This window comes from Vanacampus margaritifer, chromosome 1 (genome assembly GCF_051991255.1).
Source record: "Vanacampus margaritifer isolate UIUO_Vmar chromosome 1, RoL_Vmar_1.0, whole genome shotgun sequence".
Lineage (NCBI taxonomy): Eukaryota > Metazoa > Chordata > Actinopteri > Syngnathiformes > Syngnathidae > Vanacampus > Vanacampus margaritifer.
The window spans coordinates 11,238,772-11,264,686 of record NC_135432.1 but is presented as its reverse complement, the minus strand read 5'-3'; the positions used below and the strand labels follow the sequence as shown (position 1 = coordinate 11,264,686).

The 25,915-nt window shown below is 39.8% G+C and overlaps 1 protein-coding gene and 1 long non-coding RNA gene across 4 annotated transcripts in view; one reads left to right on the top strand and one right to left on the bottom strand.

Annotated features, from left to right (window-relative positions):
- Positions 1-1,758: 1,758 nt before the first annotated feature.
- LOC144055877 (uncharacterized) overlaps positions 1,759-25,915 on the bottom strand; it is a 32,265-nt gene continuing 8,108 nt past the window's right edge. Inside the window, exon 3 of the long non-coding RNA XR_013294950.1 lies at positions 1,759-2,638. This is a non-coding gene — a long non-coding RNA (uncharacterized LOC144055877). The remainder of the gene's footprint in view (positions 2,639-25,915) is intronic.
- Positions 4,464-23,948, top strand: avpr2aa (arginine vasopressin receptor 2a, duplicate a). Of its 3 annotated transcripts, none has more exons than XM_077572125.1 (7): positions 4,464-4,762; positions 12,460-12,540; positions 13,428-13,807; positions 15,650-15,895; positions 16,073-16,219; positions 19,439-19,955; positions 21,997-23,948. In XM_077572125.1, exons 2-7 carry the CDS (start codon positions 12,483-12,485, stop codon positions 22,194-22,196), a joined length of 1,548 nt encoding a protein of 515 aa, XP_077428251.1. In that variant the 5' UTR covers positions 4,464-4,762; positions 12,460-12,482; the 3' UTR covers positions 22,197-23,948. The 3 variants fall into 3 exon arrangements, with proteins under 3 accessions (XP_077428251.1, XP_077428266.1, XP_077428258.1); XM_077572140.1 differs by lacking the exon at positions 12,460-12,540 and adding an exon at positions 5,504-5,543; XM_077572132.1 differs by lacking the exon at positions 12,460-12,540.

Below are 25,915 nucleotides of genomic sequence, written 5' to 3'. Positions count from 1 at the left end.
GGGCATTTAATGGAGTGAGAAAGAGCTGCAAGTCTTCATGAGCAGAACACCGAGAAAGTAAGATGTCATTAGCACCAGCAAGGATTAAATCACCCGCTAACAAAGTAAAACCTTAAAACAAGCCATGCACATCCGTGAGCAGTGTGAAAAACTAATTCAGAAGTCTACTTCTTCCGCCAGTGATCTTCATCAAACAGATGTATGGCACCCCAGATAATCCAATTCAAAGTTAACATAGCAGTCTACATGCATGTTACATCTCTGCAACAGCGGATTTGGATGATTGACTGAAAATCCAAATGTGTCTCAATGGAGTACAACTATATTATGAACCGTTGCAAAAAGTCAACAGTGGTTTCGTCTGGAAGGGTTCGAAGGCTGGTGGAAGAGAGTGGACAGTTCAAGAACAACTATGGACCTGTTTCAACATAACAAAGCATTTGTGGTGGGACCTTGGCGTTCAAACACCACAACATTCTTACAGTTTGTAGTCGGGACTTTCATCAAATAAAGCACACATCATGATACAGCCTGCATAAAAGGATTAACAATGTTTTACTTTCTTTCTTTTTTTGCGGTGGGGACTTTTTGTGACACTATCTGTAAACATGATTGTGGCAAAAGAAAGGAAATTGGCCTGAAGTAAACACACTCACATGCTAGGCGAGGGTGACCACACGGTCCCGTTTTGAGCTTTGGGTCCCGCAGGCCGGTGATTTTCGCCAACCTCGTTGTTTTGTCCCGATATTACGCAGGTCCCGTCCCAGTGTCCCATTTTTTTATCATGTATATTTCAATCACACAATTGTCATACCGATTCATACGATAAACCCATTAAAAGGGAATGTAACTGTTAAATTCCTTTCTATTTACTTCCAAATTCATGCTTGTGTTCTCATTTGCGTCTAATCAGTAATAGGCGTTGATTGGAACTACTTCCTGCTTTCACATCTAAGAATCATGGGAAATGTCCTACTATCCGCGGCGGTCGCCACTTGGTCAGACAACACAAGCTGAGCTTCCTAGCAGGTATAGTTTCAACGTTACAATGCAACTGTCAACCAAGTTAGCATTTAGCATTAGCGATTGAATAAAAATTTTAAAGCGTATTTTGCTCAAGGATACTCAATAGTCTTGAGAATTCATTGTAGTATGCACAGATTCTAGAAAGAAAAGCTCTAGAACATAATCTACATATTTCACTGCTGAATGTTTTTTTTTTGTGTGTGCTTCATCTTTGCATCAATAAACATAGAGGTGATGTGACTAGCTCCATCTGTCAAAGGATATTCCCTCAAGAAGGATTGAAGCTTCTCAATATGCATTTTGACAATTAAATATTTTAGTGGGAGAGCAAATGATTTCTATAACTTAAGGAGACAGTCAAAAGGCATTTTTGGCCACTCCTTACGAGCAAACCGTTCCCCAAATGCATGGTTCAGGTCCGTCCAAAGATATTCAATAGGATTTAGATCAGGACGCTTCAGAACTCTGCTCATTGTCCTAATAGCAGACACATGACCTGTAGCTGAGACAAAACTTTCTGACGCTGAGGAGCTCAGAAAGCCTCGACGGTCTTGAGATTTCAAAGCACCCTGCACCATTCAAGACATTCTTTCAGAATTTTTTGTAAATGTATAAGTCTTTTCTGCGACCATTGTGGCTTTTTATTTGTATTAACTTGAGACTTCAGTGTTGTTGAATCAGTGTAGCCGTTTCTTTTATTTATTTATTTTTTTTTGCCGTTTCTAAGTCGAGGAGACAATACAGTGGTACTTCAAAGATTTTCAAACTATGGAGAGAATACTACAAGGTTGGAAATGACGGGCGAGCAACCTGACAAAATGCAACAGTAAATGTCAAAAACAAGCCAATGCAAACAGAAAGAGCAGTGGAAAAATCAATAGCAGTGTGGATAATGGGAGTTTGGTTGGAAATAAAACATCTTATTACTGACTCAGCACACAGAATCCGTGGTTATTATGGATTCACACGAGATGAATCAGGACTGGTCATCCGTCTCTGTTATTCATGGCTTGACTGACAGTAAATGGATCTCTCAGATGTTCTTTCTATTCTTCTGTGCCAACAGGTGTTGTGTTCTGTGCACTCCTCAAGCCAAGTCATCGTGGCTTCGTTCAGACCGTCCAAAACAAAGACAAATCCTTTTGCCTCTTTCTGAACATTTCACTCAAACCTAATCCCAACCTTTGCGTAATGTGACAGAATGCGAAGGAAGCCAAGAAAAATGGAAATTTGATTTAAGGAGAGTACATGGCCACTGATTGATGGCTGAGTCATATAATTTCATTGCAACATTTGTTGTAATTGTCCTCACTTCTCTTCACTTTAAGATGATTCACTGAAAGGTTTGCTTGTCGAGGAAAGCAGCTGTCACTTTTATTTCTGGCATTAATACGTGCCAACATGAGGGAGAATGTCCAGCCAGAAATCTCAGAATTAAACTGAGACAATTAAGATAGTTTTTCATTTAATGCTGGCTGAACTGAGGTGGATCTCTTTGCTGTGACAAAGATCACAAGCAACTAATTGGCTGTGACCATTTGGCCGTCTTTTTTGGCTGCGTTTCGGTCACACGGTAGACCCTTTGTGATTCGCTGGGAACCGGGATAAAGTCCTGCCAAGAATATGAGAGAAAAAACATGAGTAACTGAACAAAGAGGTTTGTACGGCAATTGCCAAGAGATGCCACAAGGTATCAGCAAAGGACTACTTTCATGTAAACGAAGCTCCTCAAATCACTCCGAATGGTTTCCTTGGCACCAAGATGTCAACATCTATGAGTTTGATCCCTTCCATTACCATGCTTTTACCATGCTCAAAACATTTCTATCTAAAATCACCTTTCTCTGTTGAAATGAATGGAAATGTCATTAATCCGTTCCTGCAAGTAATTGACATTGACACACCGTAAAAATGTTAAGAATTGCTCATATTACTAGTTTATACTTTAGTATCCTTTCACTCTTCTTACAATATTATACTTAAAAAAATGGTTTATACATGATTTGATTTAAAAAAAAAGAAACCACCATGTAGTGAAGACGCTCCAAGGACAATCCAAGATAACACCTGTCTCAGGGATGTGATTTGACCAAAGTGAAATTATCTGAAAATTTAGCCGGGGGTCTGGGGGCCGCTGGCACCCAGCTAGGTCCAGCCCCCCGGAGCTCATGGGTTTTCTGTGTTTTTAAGTACTTTCAATGCACTCACATGACAAAGAAATAGACAAAACAACAGCATAAATTTTCAATGTATATTGAACTATCCCATATAAAATGGCAGTTTTAGTCAACTCAAAATCAGTCACATTCAAAAACATTAGACAGCCTTTGCTTTTAAAAACTATCACTGAGAATATCATCATATCTAACTAATGTGATTACTAAGTTAACACATAAATAATGTTGAGGGGTTCAAATTTCATGAACAAATAATTGTAGCATGACCAAATGAAAAGTAACTCATATTAGAGCATACCACAAATGTCTTTGTTATAGCAGAAGATGTTATCTGTCGGAGTAATGTGCATACACAATGAACTACTAAAAAAAAAAAAAGAAAAAAGAAATCAGACTTTTTTTTTTTGGGGGGGGGAGATAAAAAAAAAGCGGAATTCCGCGAATTAGCGGAAAAATCACATCCCTGCTGTCTGTCTTTCACTGATGATGTATCACTTCAACTTGCTTCCTTGACGCCAATTACTGTACTACTTTCCTATTTAGACAGGGCTTTGGTGACATCTTGTGGTGTTTTAGGGCATCCCAGAAAGAGCACAAATAGTACAAATAGTGAACCGGGGATAGGTTCCACAGGAAAAAAAATAAAACAGGTGGATTTGTGTTTAGTGTGCCAATATGCAGGCATTGCTGTAGGCTAGGTCAAAATTGACTGCAGAGGTGCCTCCTAGTGGTGTCAAATTACTGCTAGCTGCAAATGCAATTGAATATGACAAAATGACATTGAATATGAAGGGCAGAATTTCTGCATTAACATTAGCCACTCTGTACATGCTAAGGTCACAGCCTGCTGACTCAGCCAAAAGACATTCCTGCATGGGTTGTGGAGGCGAAACAAGCGCTTCCACCGTCAACAAAGGACATGTTAAAGCACAAGACAGGGCAGTGCTCAGATTGTAAAGAAAATTGGCGTGTGTGCACATGGTATAAAAGGGTTGAATGAGTGAAGGGAGGCTCCACTATCAACACCCCCCCCCCCTTCCCCGAGCAAATATTAACCTTTATTTGTTCATAACCTGAGTGAGCAGCCCACTTCTCTCTCGCACTCACACATTATAGGTATGTAAAACAATCACACCCTTCCTCGACTGCCTGCATGCTCCACCCTCAGCCCTCGAGGACAGGCTTGACCCAGGAGGAGGGGATACCGGGGAGATGTGGGGGAGGCAGGAGCTCCAATTCATTTGTAGTGGTGGAGCTGAAGGCAGAGCACATTGCAATAGCATGGAGAACTGTCACACAAGCTGCTGCCGCTGCCGGGACATACAAGACTACCACAACGGATTACAAGCATTGGTCAACTCTGATGTGACCAAGGATGTTGCCTACTACTTTTTGGGGAAAAACATTTATATAAAGATGTGATGACAATTTATTTTGCATCCAACGTGAATCAGAGAAGAGAGCTGATTTTTTTTTTTTTTTTGTATGCTGACTTGGATTGACCAATCTATCATTTCTTTCATCTGGCATCACAGTTGCGCAGCCAAAGTGGATTATACGTGAGTGTTACTTTTAATTTTACCACAATGTGGCATCAATCTTAAAATCCATTTACTCTAAGTGGTTGCGTGCAGTCCAACTGTTTGAGGATCAATGTGGGTCATCTCTGTGCAAACAAACAGCCGAGGTCTCCACGAGACACACACACGCCACTTAAACAGTGTCTTTATTATCCGACTAATAATTCAGCCATTAATTGTATTTATTTCCATGTGCACCTCACTCTCCTTGTCAAGAAATGCAAAATAAAAATGATGTGTGGCCTGATGTGTGTAGATAAATGCAAATTCGAAAACAAATTCATGACACACTATTAGCTTGTTATTGATGATTAACTGGGGAAAGTTGTGAAATATTTACGCTTGTAACGATAGCGTTCATTCAAGACTATTTCAATAAATAGCATATAGAATAGTGAAAAGACAGTGAAAAGACTTACTTGTACTCACACCACCGAATGAGAAAACTTCACTTGATACTCAGTTTGTTTTGAAGGAAAACATTAGAAACCCCCCTCAAAATGCTACGTTCCAGCAAAGAATTTCATAAAATCACTTTTTTTTTATTATATAGATAAAAACAAAGCATTTTAAAAAATGTATTTATTTATTCATCTATCTAAAAGGGTTTGACTGGATTAGAAGAGCTCCAGGAAAATGTCGGCTTATTCGTGTGACCCGCTGAAGCATGAAATGTTAATGGACTGTAAATGGTGACAGCGCTAATTCTTTGTCTCGCAGCTGCGGTTGCAAAAACCCGCACGGGGAAGAGCACAGCAAGGTGAGAGGCAACGCGTGCATTCTCAGCAGACTCAATAATTGATGACTTGATCGTTAAAAATGTTGCCGACTGTTGGAAGTGAGTTCTGATTCAACGTCAACTCGCTTGTGTTTGCGACTCTTTTGCTTGTTATAGGAGTGCAGAACATTCAGAAAGCTATTTCCCCATGAACCACCACACCACATATTTTTCAAGAAAAAGTATTGATATTCGATTACAGTCAGTGTTGAATAAATGTGCCATTATTCGTGGAATGCAATTTTTTTCTTAAGAATACAACTTTTCCCTCCCCTCAAAAATATGTTTTTTTTTCTCTCTTAACAGTACAACTTTTCTCAAAATACTTTTTTTCTTGAAATGTATGACTACTCTCTTGTTGTTTTATTCTTGAATAAACAGGTATTATGACTAATAAAACACAATACTGATTCTAAAAAACAAAAAAAAAGCCCCCCTAATAATCAGTTATAAAAAGTAAGAAACAGAAAAACTTTGTGCCCTGTTGTGGGAGTGAACACAGCCAACTTGCTTCCTGGCAAAAGGAAACGCCTCATTTTATTCCTTTCAAATTCAGTGTAGGGGAGTTGCACACAATTTTTGACATTGCAGAAGCAAAAATTGACTCACTGGAGAAGATCAAAGTGCTCAAAGTACGTTTATAAGGAACTGTGAGCAGATCTCTACTTGCAGATTATGTGATAGCTAATACCTGTGCTGCGGCCCAGGGGTTTGTTTTAAAAAATATAATAAAGACGACGATATTAATGATGCGTTCAATGAATTGATTTCTATGCAGACTGTTCTCTTATTTATAAATGAAATAAAACGACATCCGCCATCCATATCAGCGGGGCGCAGAGTCTGTCTGCCCGCACCTTGATCAAATTCATCAAAATTGCACAACTCTACCTGTGCCACAACTTAGACCGAGCTTGGCCTAAAGTCTAGTCTACTTTCAGTCACATAGATGTCAGGTGCGTGTAAAAGAAAACCGCTCAATACCGTCTGCTCAATTCCCAAACAAGGTGATCTTGGCTAGCCCCGGAAAAACAAGATGCACCAGTTTTTACTGTGCACTGTCTACGAAAATACAGCCCTTTATGCAATATTACCTAAAAACAAACTTTAATGTATTCAGATTACGACATTATTTTGTTAGCATAATTAATGTTTTTCTTTCGAGTTTCGCTCCACTGCTTTGCATGCTTGTGACATTCAATGAGAGGAAAACATGAATTTCCCAAACAAAAAATGCTTTCATTCTCCTGAGATGAATGAGTTGATTTCATATTTTACTATTTTACTAGATGAGATGTCATGAAAATCTTCGCAGACAACTTGCTGACCTGTATCTGTGTCATTTCAACACTAATCTGCAACTTCAGGCAAGCAACCAAACGATGATAGAATTCACATGATTGTACCAACGAAAGGGTACAAGCAGTGTAATTGCACCGGAGGACATTTTAACTGATCCAAAGGTAGCTGGCGTGGACACAGCCTTAGTCGAACACCAAATCACACTTTCAAATAATGTTTTCTCCTCATTGTGTGTGACTACCGTGTTATGTGAAAGCTTGGTTTCTTTTACACTGAAGCCTAAAAAAAAAAAAAAAAAGTGTATTTTTAGGCTGCACGTGTGCCTGCAGCACTTTCCAGATGGAGTAAGGGCAATTAATCCCAGTAAACTCTTCAACGTGTCTGCTAAAACAACACAGAAATGTTAGGCAAAATTTGCAATGACGCAGTCCAAGAATTATTATTATTTTTTATTTTTTTTTCATCAGCACTGAGGCCCTGGAAGGCTCGTTCCATTAATCACTTTATATTTTTGTTACCCCTTTAAGAGTTTGGTCCAATCAAAAACAAGCACAAAAGGACTTCCTTGGTAGGAAAAATCCTCTTCAAGAGGCTGACTTTTATTTTAGGATTGTCACTTCATCATGTGTGCACCGTGTCACCTCAACCCCTCTAGTTTGTTCAAAGCACGTGTTGCCATTTAATGATATATTGTGCCCCCCCCCTCCCCACCCCCACCACCACCACCAAAAAAAGCAAACTTCAACACTGCCTTATTGGTGAGCAGTATTGTGGAAATACACTGACTGTTTGCGACTGACACAAAGTGCAGGTGGCAGTGTCAATGTGGGTGACTAATGAGGTGTGGTTCCACACGATTAACATTTAATGAGCTGTTTTGGTGTGACAGCGAAAGAACAAATTGTTTACTTTTATTGCCACCGTGGCTCTGTGACTGATGAATAAATCAGGCGGCGATCGCCGCTAATCCGCATTCATGTGTAGAACGTCCACCTGGCATTGAAGCGCCGCATTCACATACTGCAATGTATTTGTGCTCCATGAGGATCCAATTTAGTCGCACGTAGCGTTTGAAGAAGAAAGCTAGGTCATGCAGGCTTTATAATGTGCTGGTGACTCACACGGCCCTTTGTTGTATTGATCATTATGTAAATAAAGCCTCGTACCAACAGCAACACAAAGCTCACTCCATTGTACATCGGAATAATGTTTTAAAATTATGTGTAGAGATGAGATTCTGTTTCAGGTAAAAATTTTCACAGAACTAGCAAAAGTAGTAACACTGTACTTTAGCACACATACTGGTAAGAGTAAGTACTAATTGAAATTTTGGAAAACTTTATTTACGGTAGAAAACTTAAGCGCTAAATTTACTTTTTGGTTTCCTATTGGTTTTATATTATTTAAAATATTCTGATAAGCCTATCATACAGTACAGTGTTCCCTCGCTATAACGCGGTTCACTATTTGCCACCTCACTGTAAGGCGTATTTTTTTAAAGGCAATTTTGCATGCATTTTTTTTTTTACAGTAATGTATCTATTTTATAAAATCTTTGAAGTTTTTGAACATTGATAATGTTTAAATAAGAGAGCAATGTGAGTAAACGTAAATGCCTCGATGAGAAAAGTGTATAAACTGTGTAGTGATGGCTTTTAGAGCCTTAAAACATTTATAATTAATGTAAAACATAAAGTTAATTACTTAGCGGATTTCTCTTATTGGGGGTATTTTTTTTTATCTAACCCCAGCGGAAAATGAGGAAAAACTGTATATATATACATATATACACTCAGTTCCCACGCAGACACTGGTCCACTTTCATTAAATAAATAAATGTGCTCAACTTCCCATAGCTTGCAGCCTGTTGTACTTCTTTAGATCAGCGGTCTACAACCTTTTTTTGGCGCCATTGAACTGTTCATATTATTACAAATTTTGCCATCAAGCTGGAAGTACTTGTTTTAATTAGATGGAATCCTGAACTTGTTTCTCTTCAATCAGCCAGTCTCGCTTTGGTGCCATGATTGACAAGTGTGGTATTATGTCCAGTCGACTCCACAGTGGCATTTTATTCTGATTGCCTCTGTTCTCTTATTACAGGAATTTAAAAAAATGTATTGAACTGAGCCTTTAACAACAGATCAAAGTTGATTCGACGGCGTTGGGCTGTGTGCATAGTTTGCCGATGATGTCGTTTCGACGGCTTTTGACCCAAACGTGTGAAACAACATGCAAGACGGACTGATACGTAGAAAGATTCTTTAGACCTATAATATTTTCTTGCCCACCTTAACTACCCGTTTCAGTCAAGCCCGAGGCATCGTTACCAAATATGCTGCACTTGGAGAGGATGACATGGAAATTGATGGTCGCGCTCCAGTTTGCCTCTGGAGAGATACACAGGGAATGAGCAAACTCTTTCATTAATCTGAGTAAAAGCCTCAGAGTAAAGAGAGTATGCAGGGTAGCGCATGACAACCAAGAGCGATGTCTGCAGTCCATCCAATCAATTACATTTATTTCCAAAGCGCTTTTAAAACAACAAATGTTGAATAAAGTGCTGTCCCAGGAGAACAAAAGAGAATTAAATAGATTTAAGGAACAAAATCAACCAAGACACACTGGACAGACTCCGAACAGACAATAGATGTGTTTTTTTTTTGTTTTTTTATTGAATCAGAAGGACAGATAGGAAAGAAAGTACAGGAAAATTAATTTATCAAACTTCATTTGCTTCTGCAGTGTTTTATTTAATTTTTTTCAGTTTTAAACTATGCGGGGATCAGCTTTGGATCTGAAACGATCTGCTTTGATTAACATTTTTGGGGGGGCATAATGTGACATCATTAAGTTAAAAATGTCTGAGGCAAACATCCTTATAGGTATCAATATGTTTCTAAAATGAGTTTTGATTTATTGTACACAGTTCAGTCCCTAAATCCTGGTTTTATTCTTTTGTTAGACTTTTTGTTGTATTCAACAGGTTTGACTTAATCTTCTGTGACAGCATTTGAGTGCATCTCTTTGAAGGGTTAGACAAGAAGGAGCGCTGAGTGAATTTTGTAGTATGTTACATTAGCACTGACTGGCTAGCTGCCATATGCTTGTCACTTGGGATCAAAAGATAGTGTGTTTTATGTGTGTTGGTTTTTAATGTTCCACATGAGGTAAATGGTTGATTTAATGTCATACTTATTTTCTGTGAGTGTTAAAAAAAAAAAGAAGAGCTGTACCATTATTACACTTCCTTCATTAAATTTAAGAGGGTTTAAAGAGGGGTTTACTGTTTTTGCTTAGTAATGATACTTTATGTTTCCACGCAAAAAACAAGCATTAAAAGTCAATCACATGGTTATATAGTACATAGATAATAAGATGATATAGTAGGCACAAAGAATCCTCTATGTTGTAATTACAGTGAGGGGAGCAAGGCTGCAAGTTTAAAAAAAAAACAGAGGCCTAGAGTTACCTTGATGAAATTAAGACCTCCTTGTACCATTAAACCTTAATTAAAAAAACAGCATTATAGGAACAGTCATTCACGTCACGCCGTATCTATAAGCAGCCAATGAGTCACAAAAGGCCACCTTTAAACGAATGCTGCCTTGGTGTGCCATCAGGACAAAATATAGTAACGGCTAATAAGAACATTTAATATCCAAGGACAGGTTTCAATGGAGATGTTGAGGAATGTTTGACAAGAGAAGAGTCCCCATTCTCCACATCTCATGCATGGTTCCGCCTTGGCACGGGTCAGAGAGGTCCATCTGGCATGGCTTCTCACGCATTCCACCGTCAAAGCCAGCATGCGACACTTGACAATATGTCATGCGGCAGGCACTATTAGCAGCTAATTGGCCAGTGGGTTCCCAGTGGGGTAGTGAGAACCTCCTCCTACTCTTAGAGCACTTTTACCTCCCTAATTTTAGCCATGCAGAGACACCACTGGGTATTTGAGGTGTTGGTGTGGAGGCAAAAGGTAGATTCAAGTGCATTAAAGCAGCAGATAAGACAAGGAAGCACTAGTATGCAAAAAAAAGAAAAGGGATTTACTTATAAAAATTGCTCACTGAAAACCAACTATTCAATTTACAAAGTCCGAAGAAAAAGCAAGGTGCAAAATTAGTAACAAATGGAATAAACTCAGCACAAAAGAAAACATAACAACTAGATTAACATGACTAGCAGCAACACACAATTGCAAACAATGAACTGCGACAGACTGATAGAAACCAGAGAACGTAATACCAGCAAACTGACGAGATGCATCTAGACAAGACATGAGTGGCTCGAGGGAGCTGATTGGTTGACACAAGGAACAGGACTGATGAGAATAGGTGGAAACTTAATGAGTTGACATGACATGAAAACAGGGGCAACACGACGAAACTAATCAAAACACAGTAAACGAAAAACAGATGATGACAAGAAAAGTACATCCTCAATGCAAGACACGTTGAAAACGTAAAATAGCTACAGTGGTGCCTCCAATTTCAAATTTGAAAACTTTCAAAACAAAATTCATCATTGGAATATGTAAAACTACCACCATCAAAATGCGTACTGTACAGACAAAGATTGACAGCAACCAACAGTTTAACACTAATTCCTAATATTAAGCAGAAATTAGCCAATCTAATGCCAGCAACAACAAAAAAACATTATTTAAGTTTGCAGTGTTAAATCCACAAACAAGATCAGAATGTAGGCTCACCGCACTAGTTCATCCCCCTTTGAGTTGTTTAAACAAAGCCACGTACAGTATTTTCAGCAAAAGTACATACAACATATTCTTGCAAAGTACATTTTTGTGTTTACGTCCCTTTGAAGAAGATATTAATAAATGTCCACTGGGAATATTTTGACACCGTAACGGCCACACAAATGTGAAACGTAATCAACCACTATCAATGTGGCAGCAAGGGGCTATTATGAGAAGCTAATGTAGCAGTTGACATCTCGGTGCTTCTTCTTGACAGACATCACAAACAGGTGGGCTCACTACCCTGCTAACACAAGATCCAAACCAAAGTCCTTTATTCACAAATAGCAGGATGGCAAAGGCAACTGAACCACTTTGTTACCCGTTTTGTGAAACACTTTGTGCTGCTTTTTATTTTAGTATGAGAGGTACTATATAAATAAAATATTGATTGATTAATTGAAGCAAACCATGAAGTAGAAAACTAACAAAATAAAAGCATTACCAGCACTTAACAGAAGGAAGAGTCATCCACATGATTGCTGGCGGCCCCAGGGAGTCAAGCATCACGCTCTTAAATGCGCTGCATTAAAAGCAACCAAGCTCTCTTAAGAGCCATATTTAGCCATCCACCACTTTCTTATCATCATCTCTGACTCTTTGATGTTATCTATGCTATTTTCCTTTTCTTACATTTTTTTCCACAATACCCTCAGCATGTTTCCTCGGACTTTCTTATATGTCCACGTTTATTTGAGCAAAATTGCACCCAGCCTCCCATGAACCCTCCCCTCCGTTCCTCAGATTGTCATGTCATTCCTCTCTTGCGATGTTTAAGCAATTTATTTATAAGCAAAGAAAAATAAACATGACATTTATTGCACTCAACAGTGACACGGAGAGAAAAGAATCAGATGCATGAGAGGAAGAGAGGCAGGGAAGAAAAACAAGGAAAAGCAGGAATGCACCCGGGTAAGCATGGGATGATTATGTAGAGTGGAGGTGAAGGAATAAAATTGGAGGGATAGAGGAAAAATCTGTCTACCAACCTTGAGAAAATATGAATGGGAAAATAAACGTTGCTGGACTTGCGTCAAACTGAAAATAAGAATCTGAGAGATGGACAAACATACACACTCACAGCCAGAGATGATCCGGACTCATTAAAAACTCAAGTATAGTCACATGACAGCATGATTGGTGTCACGTTTGCATCTGTTTGACAAATTTGATAAAGTCCAAACTGCTTATGGTAAATACAATCAATGTCAATATCTCTAATACTGTATACGTCTCAAGTGCTTGCCTATGAATTGGAGGGCAAAGGTCAGACCACTGGGAAAAGGTAGACAAGATGCTAATGACGCTATGATAAAATACAAATACAGTCCTCGGGTTAAGTCGTAGGCGACCTATGTCGTTTCGACTTTACAGCACCTTGTTTGTCGTTAATTTCCCATGGTAATCGCGCCATTTTAAAGTTATTTTAAGTTGTGTTGTTACCTCCTTAACGGAGGTCAGGCGCGTCATATTTCGGTGTTAAGTTTGAATTAGCTCCGCTCTGCCGTCCATCAGCAATGAATGTCTGAGCGGAAACACGAAGTATTGGCTCCGGCCCTTCCGGGTCACGCAAATATGTTGTTTTTTTAAATTACCGTACAAAGTATTTTGTTGTTAATATCGACTTTAACGGTGAAACTCGACTTAAGTCGAAATTCGGGTTACATCGTCTGTATAGGAACGGAACTCTGTAATGATAAGAAAACCACAATGAGCAACATTTTCATCACGTCTCATTCGTGGTAAACAACAACAAATTCAAGTATCCTCACCACAAGACCACATTGTTTGTCTTGCAGGAATGGAAAGTGTCAGTGTGGAAACGGACTGGGATGCTTTAACCCTCTCCTCTCTGGTCGTGACGGGAAGGAACAACCGCTCTTCCTCATCTTTGTTTGAGCTCAATACCCTCAACGGCTCCCACAGCGGAGGATCCTTCTTCGGTATATTTCCGGAGAATGGCTCAAACACTACCTCTTACCCGTTTCCCCAGTCCAGGGTGAGGGACCAGGGCCTTGCCCAGGCTGAGATCGCCGTGCTCGGGGTGATACTGGCTCTGACCACCCTGGGAAACAGTTTGGTGCTGTGGGTGCTACTCAGGAGGAGGAAGCACAATGCGCCAATGCACGTTTTTATGGTCAACTTGTGTGTGGCTGACCTGGTGGTGGCCTTTTTTCAGGTGACTTCTTGATCTGTACTCTGACCTATATGAACTATGATACTAACAATCTGGTGTGACAGTTCCTGTTGACAGTTTATATGAATTCCCAAAGGGGCACTGTTCTCACAAGCGTTTCAAGGCTTGTATAGTAAAAACAATATCAACGAAATTATTTTTGGGTTACTAGACCCATGCATTCTCCATCAGTCTGTCCATTTTCTACCAATGTTAACCAGTCAAATGTCAAAACTTTATTTATATATTTTCTGCCCATTTTATTTACTAATAAAACCATACAGTCACACATAGCCGCTGCGAGAGGTGAGTGTTTGGTGGCTCGCGATAGCTGGCAGACTACTTGTCAAGTATAACGAGTGAAAATGTGTTTTCAAGCTTGACAGTCAGACACAGTTGCAGTTCCTACCATTCCAATTTTTTTTTTTTAAGAAACCTGGTTTAAATATCGAGACTGAATCATGATGGACACTGCTGACAGAGTTTAATTGAGCTCTGGTGCTTCATTTTGCCTAAAGGTCTGATAAATATGGGAGCTTGTCTTCTAAAAATCAGAAAAAGAAATTCACTTTTATTGTGCTCAGGAGTAAAAGATGAAACACAGGAGCACATGTTATTGATATGATATGATATGATATGATATGATTAACATGAGACCAGTCCAAAGTATAGTCGGCCTCTCACCGAAATGTACTTATATTCACACTATTTTTGTACAAGAAAGACAATCAAGTCAAATCCCTGTCTCTAAAGTTAATGTTTATTAATAATTTTGATTGATTTTTACATTCTGTTGTGGTTGTTGTTGACCTATTTATGCTTAGCACGGTGTTCTTGAGTGCCAAGTAGGCACATACTGTATATCGTTAAAAAATTCTTATTATTACACAACCCTATCATCAACACATTTTCATGGGCTTCCTCCCAGCTCCTCTTATCCCCTCAGTGATAGTCCAGGTGTGCCGTGGATGCGGCTCACCATGAAAGGCTGTAGTTGCCGTACAGTGTGTCTGGGCTGTTAGGTCTGCCCCCACCTGAAACCCCCTCCTCTTCCACATGTGCAAGTGTTTCAGTCGTGTTGTTTATGTTTCCTATTCATGTAGCTGTTAACAGAGTTTTTCTTTTTTCTCCAGTCCCATACTGTGCCCTTGGGCAAATATTCCTTTTTTTTTTTTCCATTTTTCATCTAAGAAAAACAGGGTGCCGTTTGGTGACCAGTCAGGCTTCTCCATTCTGTCGCCCTCTAATTATTATTGTTGTTGTTTTTTTTGTCTCTTGAAAAGGTTACAACTTTAGAATTCCGTTGCTCTGTACCCTGTTACTTGTGCATACGCAACAACAAATTCAATTTGATTCTATTCCGTTATAATTATTAACTCATTATTGTGGTACTAAACAAGCCAGAATATCACATTCTTTGTGCCTTCATCCTAAGTCGCAAGTGTGATCACTCAGCAGGCAATAGTAAAATGAAAGTTTTATCTCAACACATATGCTATAATATACTGTACTTAAAGCAGTGGCACCCCAGGGTGAACTTCTAACATCTGCAAATAACTTTTATGATCCTGAATCCGTCTGGCTCACTGTTCAGGGGTTTCTTGCAGCTAAAATAACTTCAACAACATTATCCGTATCAACTTGGTGAAGCGTTCCCAAAAATTCAAAGATATGACTCACCAGATTCAAGAGTTATCAGTATTCCCAAAATTCTATTCTAAATAGCTTGTCTGAACACTTGAGATATGTGAAAAGTTAAACAATTAAAACGTGAGGACAGATATTATTAACATTGGAGTGATACATTGGAAAGTGTCCACATGTGTTCTCTTTGTGGGTATGCAGGTTCTTCCCCAGCTCATTTGGGACATCACAGGAAGGTTCCAGGGACCTGATTTCCTGTGCCGCTCCATCAAGTACTTGCAGATTGTGGGAATGTTTGCTTCCTCCTACATGATAGTCGCCATGACAGTGGACCGGCACCACGCCATCTGCTGCCCGTTGCAGGCGTACCGTAGTGGGGCAGTCTCCCGCTGGAACACCCCTGTCATGGTGGCTTGGGCCTTGGCGCTTGTCCTCAGCCTTCCACAGGTAAGAGCTTGTAACCTGACCGCTCTGGCATAGGCATGGTCAGATCGGAAATGAGAGGCCAGGTTGGTGACTACATATACCAGAGAACTCAATCAATTTTTAGTGCCATAAGGTCATTGCCAAAGTAGCATTCATGTCAGTTTGATGACCATCCATTCTCTCATGTCATTCTGTCAGGTGTTCATCTTCTCGCGCTCAGAAGTGAGTGCCGGGGAGTTTGATTGCTGGGGTCACTTTGCTGAGGTGTGGGGGCTCAAGGCCTACATCACTTGGATGACGGTGGCTGTCTTTCTACTGCCTGCTCTCATCATTACTATCTGTCAGGTAAAACTAGTTTCAATTTTAAGCAATTTCTGGCTTGCCCACAAAGGCCAGTATGTTGACTGAGACAACAGCATCTAATAATCAATTGCGCAGTAGCAACATGCCCTCTTGGTTAAAGTACACAAACACCAGAATTGTGTGCACTAACTCTGTCTCCTCCATAATTTGTATTCTTTGTTTGGATTTGGCTGAGCCTTGTGAGAGCCTTCACGATATCTGGCCCCCAAATGACAACCAGAAAATGATCTGATATGCAACAGATGATGAAACTTGTCATGAATCAAGAATAAAATTATTGTATACCCATTATTGGTGTCTTTGCAAGTAATGAAGTCAGAGAATCTATAAATGAAACAATTACAGATTATGACGCATTGCCATTTTAAATTATACCTGTGACGCAGTGTTTCAATTATGACTGTTGAGAATGAATAACATGTTGTTTTGACTTTGTGGAGGGCACATGTGGAGGGTATTGTTCTGACACGCCATTGGGCTTGGTGGTCGGTGTTATGTAGCATCCACGGTGGGCAGGCCTCCTGGGCGACCCCATCCGCTAACCTGGTTTGCTGGTCTTCTCTTTGGGGAAAGATATTTCCAGCTATTTCCACTAATTAAGGCAACACATGGAGGACCACCGCTGTAGGGTGCTGTTCAAAAATGTTGCGACCCCGGGAACTGTCTGCCAAAGAAAGTTCGCAGCCAAACAGTATCTCTGAATTTATTTTTTTTGCTCTCATTGTAGATTTCAGGTACTCCCCCCCCCCCCCCCCCAAATGTGACATAGTTTCTGCCAAAAGAAGATCATTCTGATCATTCAATTTACACAACCATGTCTTATAACAATAGGGTGCTCTGCTATATTCTGTAGTGTATTGTTGAAAATCCTTTATTTAAGTGGGTTAAACCCCTTTCTTTAGTGACAAAAGGAACTGTAAAGAGAGACTGGTCTAAACTTCGTAAGGTGCGATGGATGGATGTATAGATAGACAGAGGAATTGCTACTATCTAAAGCAGTGGTTCTCATCCCCAGTCCTCGAGTATCCCTATCCAGCTTGTTTTCCATGCCTCCCTCAGCCAACACAGCTGAGGATCGTTATCAGGCTTCATGCAGAGCTTGCTGATTAGCTGACCGTTTGAAACACCTGTGTTGGCTGAAGGGAGACATTAAAAACAGGCTGAATAGGGGTACTTGACTACTGAGGTTGAGAACGAATGATCTAAATATATACAATGGTGTATTAAAAAAACAATATAAATCTGCATAATTTATCACTTGTCCTGTTGATGGGTTGGAGATCAGTTTGGTAAACAATGTATGCCTTGTCAATAATAGGTATAACTAAACAGAATAGTGAATCAGATCAGTACTGTAAAATAAGAACAAGGAGTGAAAGTTTTTATTTTATTTTTTCATTTTAGATGTGTCATTATTACTCTAAAAGAGAGTAGAGACAAACAGACAAATAAATAAATGTTAAAAGATATCCTTAGGCACAAAATTCATGTTGACAATAGCCTACAAGCATGTAGGCTACAAACAGCGATTCCATGCCAGAAGCGCCTCGTGACCATGGATATCACTAAAGACATTATGTCAGTCCAAGCTTGCTACATTGCTTTAAAGCCGTAGAAATTGAACTAACACAAACAAGCAAGGCATCGTAGTAGAGTCAGTTATTCAATATCCAAAACTTAATTTGTCAAAACCAGAAAAGCACCTAAATCCACCCATAACTCTAATGAGAATAGTCAATTTAAAATAAATAAATAAAACTCTGCCTCATCAATAAAGTCCAGTGGATAAACTCTTATAGACGAGCAGTCTCTTAAAATTTACGAAATCCTTACATGTGTATTAGGCCTGAGTTGTTTCGGTTCTCAAATTGCTAGAGTCGGATCTTATGATCTTCAATATCATCTTCATTTGAGCTGACTCGTTTTTCCAGCTCAGTGACGTGGTTACTCATATTGTTCAAAGAAGTCTGTAGAGCAGTCCAAGTGGTCTGTATGGAATCAATCTTCTCAATGATACGAAGTTGAATACTTTGGATGGCAGCCCAAACAGCTCAGAGTAATTTCTCTGGGAGCTGTGCCACTGTATCAGGATGTGTCTAAAAAAAAATCCTCAAAAGTAACGCACCAGCACCTAGCAATACAAGATCAGTATCAAAGAAAATGTTTGTAAAGTTATTCTTAAGTTAATAACTCATGACAGTTATGAGCACTTTGTGCGTCAAATCACCTTGCAGTCATCTTGATAGTACACAGTATATTGTAGTGTTTCAAAGCAGCAGATGTCCGAAAGCGTGTATGACTACTGAGAAATCATTCTGTGCTTTTAAAATGTATTGATTTTATTCTGAAGGCAAATGAGAGAGAAACAGAATGGAATCATGCCACATGAAAATGTCTGTGGTTGGTTTACAGCTGATTGCAAAGGCCAACACACACTCCTCCTTTTGTTCCAATTTCCTGAAGTCCGTTAACCAGAAATGCTACCAGGATAACTTCCAGCTGAATCTGGCATGTGCCGAGCTTAAATTGAATCCAGAGTCCTTTTGCATGAGCGAACGTCGTGGTGATGTCATTTCAACTGTGCTTAAAAGGAACCCCGACTGTAATGACAAGTTTGCTCTAAATTGTTTATTTGGTTGTTACTAACATAATTATGATATTCATTTTTCAAAACTCATTTCCAGTTTAATACAATTTGCAGAAACTTTATTTTGACATACGCTGCCATTCTTATTTACGTTGCAACACATTCTGTGCGTAGTGACGTAGAATGGCGGCCTATCAATAAAGCAAGTTAAGACTCGTAGCGTTCCTAAAGAAACAACATGCGATCGGGAGAGTCACCCTCCCCCCACGCGGTGCTCTCGTCATTCACCAGACACATTCAAGAGTTTTGATCGTCCCTTTAGGAACGCTACAGACTACGGAGGCTTACCTTGCGTTCTTTATAAGCGTTTCACGTTTCACAGAGAGCCGCCGCCATTCTACGTCACTACGCACTAAATGCATTGCGATGTAAAGAATAATGTCGGCGTACGTCCGAATAAAGTTTCTACAAAATGTATTAAACTGGAAATTCTTTTTGGAAAAGTAATCTCATTGTTACGTTAGTAACAACCAAATAAATAATATAGAGCAAACTTGTCATGACAGTCAGGGTTCCTTTAAAAAATAAAAATAAAAACAATGTCCATCTTCCAGATAAGAATCTTCCGAGAGATCCACAATAACATCTACTTGAAGTCGGAGAGGATGGTGATGGCAGAGCTGAAGAGGAATGAAATCTTCTTCCGCTTCCACAGCTTTAAGAAGGAAGAGGAGCGAACGAGGGAAAGGGTTCGGCGGGGGTCCAAAGGTGGAGGTCGGTTGGGGCTGCACTTGAAGCCCTTGACTAACAAAACCCACAAAAACACTTACAATAAAAGTCAAATGGGAGACACCACAGCAACAACCACACCGCCGGCGGTCCAGCAGCAAGTGAACAGTCCCGACGGTCAGGAATCCTGCACATCCTACGAGGTGGCCTCAGGCTCACCTCGCTGCTCCCTTGATTACGCCCCCCCTCACCCCGCAGCTGTGCCACCACCAAGCATCACCAAAGCTATGTACAAAACGGTCCGAATGACGCTAGTCATTGTACTGGTCTACACCGTCTGCTGGTCCCCTTTCTTCATAGTCCAGCTGTGGGCCGCCTGGGACCCCAACTCTCCCAATCAAGGTCAGCAACATACACACTCACAAAGAGGTTTGGTTTGACTTTCTCCAAACTTTTGAATGCGCATGTTCAACTTTTCGAACACTTAAGATGTAGCTGAAAAGCATAATTGCACCAATACGTTTCTTGGTTCAATTATAATTGGTATTTAAACAGACCCTTTCTTCATGCTGTTCAAATTCTGAACTCATGAGACCAAAACGCCACCTAAATATTAATCAACAATACGAGGCTTCAACAGGAAGTGGCCATTGAGGCTTTACATTTCACAGAGTGTCATCAGCAGGATGCAATATAGATTCAAAGAGACTGGAAGTGTGACAGAAAGGCATAGAAATGGCCATCGTTGGATATGTATTTATCATTGGTTGTACTGAACACAGCTACAACATTGTCACACAAAAAGAGAGTTACAAGAATCTTTGGTTGGTCTGCTGCACTGAAGACATCCGATTGGAAATGTTTCGTTCGAAGAACTACTGTGCAAGAATCAATAACAACGAGCTGCTGGAACTTCTGGTAAAATAGCCTTCATCAAGTTCATGAGACCATTTAAAAGAGTTATTCGGAACTCCATCTTTCAAAAATACTAAACCACAAAAAATTTTATGACTTTAAAAACAGGGGTTCAAGATCACATGAATAGCCCGTGGGCCTGTTAAAAAAAATATCTCACCAGTAATGGGACATTGTGATTTTTTAGGAACATTGTTATAAGACATAATTTGGAAATGTGAAAAATGGCGGAGATTTATTTGTGAACAAAGTGTTGCATATTGATCTGTTTTCTTAATTATTGTGAGGAAGTACTATCATGACCTTTATTGATCCGGTGCACATACCGTTGAATAAAAAAAATTGGGGCACACGACTAAACAAAAATGTCACGAAATGTATACAAATACACTGCGTACAGTACAGTATACTGAAATAATGGTCTCGCTTTACACACAAATTTACTTACTCAATGTCAAATCAGGGCCTGTTCAGTTTAACGCAAAGTTATTTTTCTGTTACATGAATGGCCACAAGTGGATACTGTACACCGGGGCAATTGGACCAGAAGAGCATTGAATTGTTCTGCCTGTTCCTCTACCTGGCCTAGACACTCTGCATAGACAGATGAACAAAAATACATTGTTTGTAGAAAACAAATACTTTTGTGACAATTAAAGTGAAACCGGATTATTTCATGCACCATAACTGATGAATCTCTCACGGCAATAGGGGTGTGCCCAAAAAAATCGATTCTCATAAGAATCGCGTTTTTCATTTAGTACGATTCAGAATCAATTTTAAATGTTCCAAAATCAATTTTATTTAAATTATTTTATACTGTCTTGCCTTTGTTTGTGTGTGCCTTTATTGGGAGCGCTGTTCATGTTGTACTCGATTTGGCCACTTAGGGGCAATGTGGTTCCACGCGGTCTGATAAGTTGTAGCCACATTAGAGAGTAGAAGGAAAAAGTCACGATCAAGTTATTCCAATAAAAGTGTGGCGTGGAGCCGTTCTTTTGAGTGATAAAAGTGCCGCAAGTAGCGCGCTAACGAGCTTTAGCGAGTCAGACTGGAGTAGATCATTACAATTCTGTGCACATCTATAAATTGAAGCAAAAATCATTGTAAATCAAATAATTTGGAATCAAAAATCATTCTTAACCGAAAATCGATTCTGAATCAAATCGCAGACCCAAAAATTGGAATCGAATCGAATCGTGAGACATTCAAAGATTCCCACTCCTAGTAAATAACCTGTTTATAATTGTGCAACCCGACCAGATATTGACATTTCATCAATAATAATCCGCACCAGCAGCCTCCACAGTCAAAATTACGGTTCATGGTGCAAAAAAAAAAGTAGGACCACTTAATTTTACTGTACAAATATCAATATTGTCAATTTGTCATGATCGACTACTCGACTTTCGTTACATTTGTAGCTACTACTACCAACAAAAATGCCAGTCATGCAACCCGTAGTCTGTATTTAAATAGAATAGATGAACAATGTGATGTCCCCGCATTGATCTCATGCCATTTGCAGGGGTGGCCTTCACTATCCTCATGCTGCTGGCCAGCCTCAACTCGTGCACCAACCCGTGGATCTACACGGCCTTCTCCAGCAGCGTGTCCAGAGAGCTGCAAAATCTGATGCACTGCGGGTCGGGACCTGGACGCCGGGGCTCGCTTCCTGACGACTCCACCGCCACACACACCTCCACCACCAAGGACAGCCAGTACTGACTGACTGAGACAACCTCGGAGACGTGCGTGCGTGCGTGCGTCCTTGCCATGTCCTCCGGAGAACAGAGGTGGCCCGCTTCCGCCAGATGTTCCCAACAAGAAATGACAGCGAGTTGTCAACAGAAACTGCGTGGGCATGTCACTGGAGGTGTTAGCGCATGATAGAATGCGCGGTGACAGTATGCGTGAGTGCCACGGTTATTCCCGCAAGAAGTTCTGAAGGATTAAAGAGAAGAAGCAATGCAAGGTGGGAAGTTATCGCCGACGTAATTGAGGACAAAGAGCAAACAAGAAGACAGTAGTGTTGGCTGCTGGTTTTGGTGGATGTTCCACAGGAAGTCTGATAATGTGAGCAAACTTTGTTCAATCAAAGCAAGTGAATTAGAAATGGCTGAATTTATATTCACTCCGGAGGAATTCAGTCTCGCAGGACAATAGAGGACTGTAAGCAAGCTGGACAGAAGCTCATACAAGCGCACCGACTAACGGAAACACACACATTTACAAACTCGGACACATGCACACAAACAAACTTGAGTCCGAGCAGGCGGGCTAGGCCTGCAAAATGAACAATCCGGCTTTCCGCCACCCAGCGGGACACAATGATGTGACTTTATTACATACATATATACACAGCATGTGAAGTATACAAAATGACCTTCCTGACTGTGAAAAGCTAAGCAATATGCTGAAGGAACAAGTTGTCAAAAGCATTCCATGTACGAGGACGAACCACGTAAAATATATTTATTTAAAACGTATCATGCACACTAGACATGATTATATTGTGCGTGAGGTAAATGCTGCCAGATTTCACTCATACCTTGGATGTTAGTACTCTAACCAAAGAAAGACGTGTTGTCTTCTTTACACGAGAAAAGACATTTCAAGGGTACCAGAAGAAACAAAGAAAGTGCATGTCATTCAGACAATGAAATTAGTCCCGGTCCTAAGGAAGTGTCTGTGATGCACATGGACACTTTTAGAGGGGCCCCCTCTTTAATCTCACACTGATGTCATCCATGTTATTCTAGGAGATGCAATCACCAGAGGTGGGTGCTTGTGTGCTATCTTGCTAGCACATGTTCATTTTTCAATTGCATTTCTTGGCAGTTTCTACCTTCCATCTACTTTCACAGTAAGTTTGAAATTGGCAATGCGTTCTGCCCATTCACTGCTGACAGACATCAAGTACACATATTGTGATTCTTATTTTTTTGTTTGTTTATTGTTTATTACTGTATAAGCTGCAAGTAAATGTGAATGTGTATTAACTGCGAATCCAGCTAAGTGTACACTCACGGGCCACAGCATTAGGTACACTTGCACAAAACAATGAGCACTCAAAGGCTGTAATTACACTGCAGGTTAAAGTTCCTGATTTTGACCCCCCCCCCCAAGTGGCCCAATAAAAATGTTCTGTATTTTTTAAAATGTCATTGAATTTATTCTTCTCATTTTCATCTCTCAAGGGGAAATTCTACTCACACACTACTGTATTGAGTATTTGAGCCAGATGATACGCATGCAGGCAAGTAAGGCGAGATGATGTGAATGCAGTGTAAAAAAGCAAATCCGATCTATCCTTTTAACGTGAGCCTGACATCATTGAAATGCCTTGTAAATCTAAACGAGAGTTATAGCACAGATGGTGTAACGTCTAAAAATGATACATTAGAGGAGCGTAGATGATTGAATAATGAAATTGACTACCAGCAGCAGTCAGCGGAGGAAGAGTCAGGGAAGAGTCCATCTATGTCAACTAAACGCTATGAAACATTAAATATTTGTATTTGATATTTGTTCTTCTTTGTGTGTTGTCACTGCTCTGCCCTATGTTAATACTTAAGCATGCAGGTTGTTTCAGGTGTTCAGCCAAAAGTAAACACAGATCACTTATTTTATACAAGTTGACACAGTTCTGCTCATAAATGTATACACCTTGGAAGAATTTGTAAGATGTAAAAGCAGGCATAACACATTTATTTTTATAGGATTTAACTCCAACGATGAAGCATTTCAGAATTGCACAGTCGTTAAGGAAAACATATGAATAAAGAAAATAATGAGATAGTCCCCCGTCCAGTCTTAAGTCATATTTTCCCCAAAATTCTGAGCACAACTGTACATGTAAATGATCCAAAAATAATCCAAATTGGGCACTTAGACCTGCAAGGTAGGCTCAGCCAAATAGAAAATGGTATTAAAATTTGTGTCTTTACAAATGATGACAATGATTAATAATGAAATTATATAAATAAGTAACACATGTTGGGCAGGCCAGCTGGTTCACAGAGGATGACGCAAGACAGTAAGTACTCTTTTATTTTGGGGCCAGGTTAACAGCTCCACCAACGGCAAAAGGAGAAAAGAGATTTTGCTTTCAAACAATATTCAAAAAATCCTTAAGCCCTGTAGTTAGTGTTTGCCTGTTTGTTCTTTAACCATCAACTTCTTAATTCCTTGAGTATGGCAGAAGATCAAACTTGTTTTTTGTTGCAGGCCACACTGACACTGTGGTTTGACCATGAACCAAAAAAATGTGAAGTTGTGCTTGAATGTTTACATACCCTTAGGGTATGTACATTTTGGTTAGTTAATGCTCAAAATAGTGTGACTATTGTTTTGATATTTTCAGCGGTTGAAGCTGAGATGTGCATGTGATTTTTGGTGATGATTCATAGCATTTTTATGTCACTAAGCAATGTTTAGCTTTTGTACATTTACAGTTGTGCTCATAAGTTGACATACCCCGAGGGTATGTATGTGACTTTGAACTCAACTTACTTCATAATTAGCAGCCGTTTGGTAGATTGTGAAGAATTCCTCAACAAGGCTTCAAGATGTTTATTGCCACTCACACTTGAAGTTCACCGTAAAGTTAAACATCAAGCAAAGGGAATTCCATGTGTATTTAAAAAACAAGTTTATCTAAAGCTTTTCTTTAGAAGCAGCACAATGTCCATTGAATTGAAGCAAAACGTGGTCAAAACTGTTGAATGCTTAACATTCTATTTCATTTTGACATGACCGTATGCTTTTTTGAGCTCCAATATTGAGTGCTAGTTTTCTTATTACACATTACAACATTTTTATTGGGGTTTTATGGGAGGTTGGAATGGATTAATGGTATTTTCATTAATCTCAGTGGATAAAGACGTTTTAAGAATGTTTTGAATTACGAGCGCAAATTAAACTCCCCTCAAGACACCACAGTTGAAATGAGCTCTCAGTATGATACAATGCACTGCCAACCACAAGCACAATAATATACATACAGTATAGTTATATGAATAGCTCTCCGACAGTGTCTCATTAGATTGTCCAGATGTCCCCATTGAAGAGGCCAGCGAGTGTAGAAGTTCAAAGCAGATATTTCAGATGTTCTGTTTTTGTGTCCAAAATACAAAACGCGTAGGACAATGCTGGGATGCTTTCAAGATGTCTCTGGAATCCTCGTTCGTGTCGAAGGAGAAGCCTCACCTTTTCCTCTTGCCCGGCGCTCCGTTGTGCATTTGTTCCCCAGACACAAGACTCTACTTTGAAGGATTGCCAGATGAAAAGCTACATCAACACCCTTTCGTGTCCTACTTTGTTTTATCAGGAAATGGATGAAGTTCTCCCCCAACTCCTTTAGGTGTTAATGTATGTTTCTCTTCCTGAGAGGAAACGGCAAGGTCAGTAAATGGTTCTTCTCCACTGATAGTCCTCAGATTCAG

Bases quoted from the DNA above. Each gene is read 5' to 3' on its own strand.
- avpr2aa (XM_077572125.1), top strand. From the start codon at position 12,483: ATGCATGAGAGGAAGAGAGGCAGGGAAGAAAAACAAGGAAAAGCAGGA. The intron at 15,896-16,072 runs GTAAGAGCTTGT...TCATTCTGTCAG, and splicing joins TTGTCCTCAGCCTTCCACAG to GTGTTCATCTTCTCGCGCTC. The intron at 16,220-19,438 runs GTAAAACTAGTT...TCCATCTTCCAG, and splicing joins TCATCATTACTATCTGTCAG to ATAAGAATCTTCCGAGAGAT.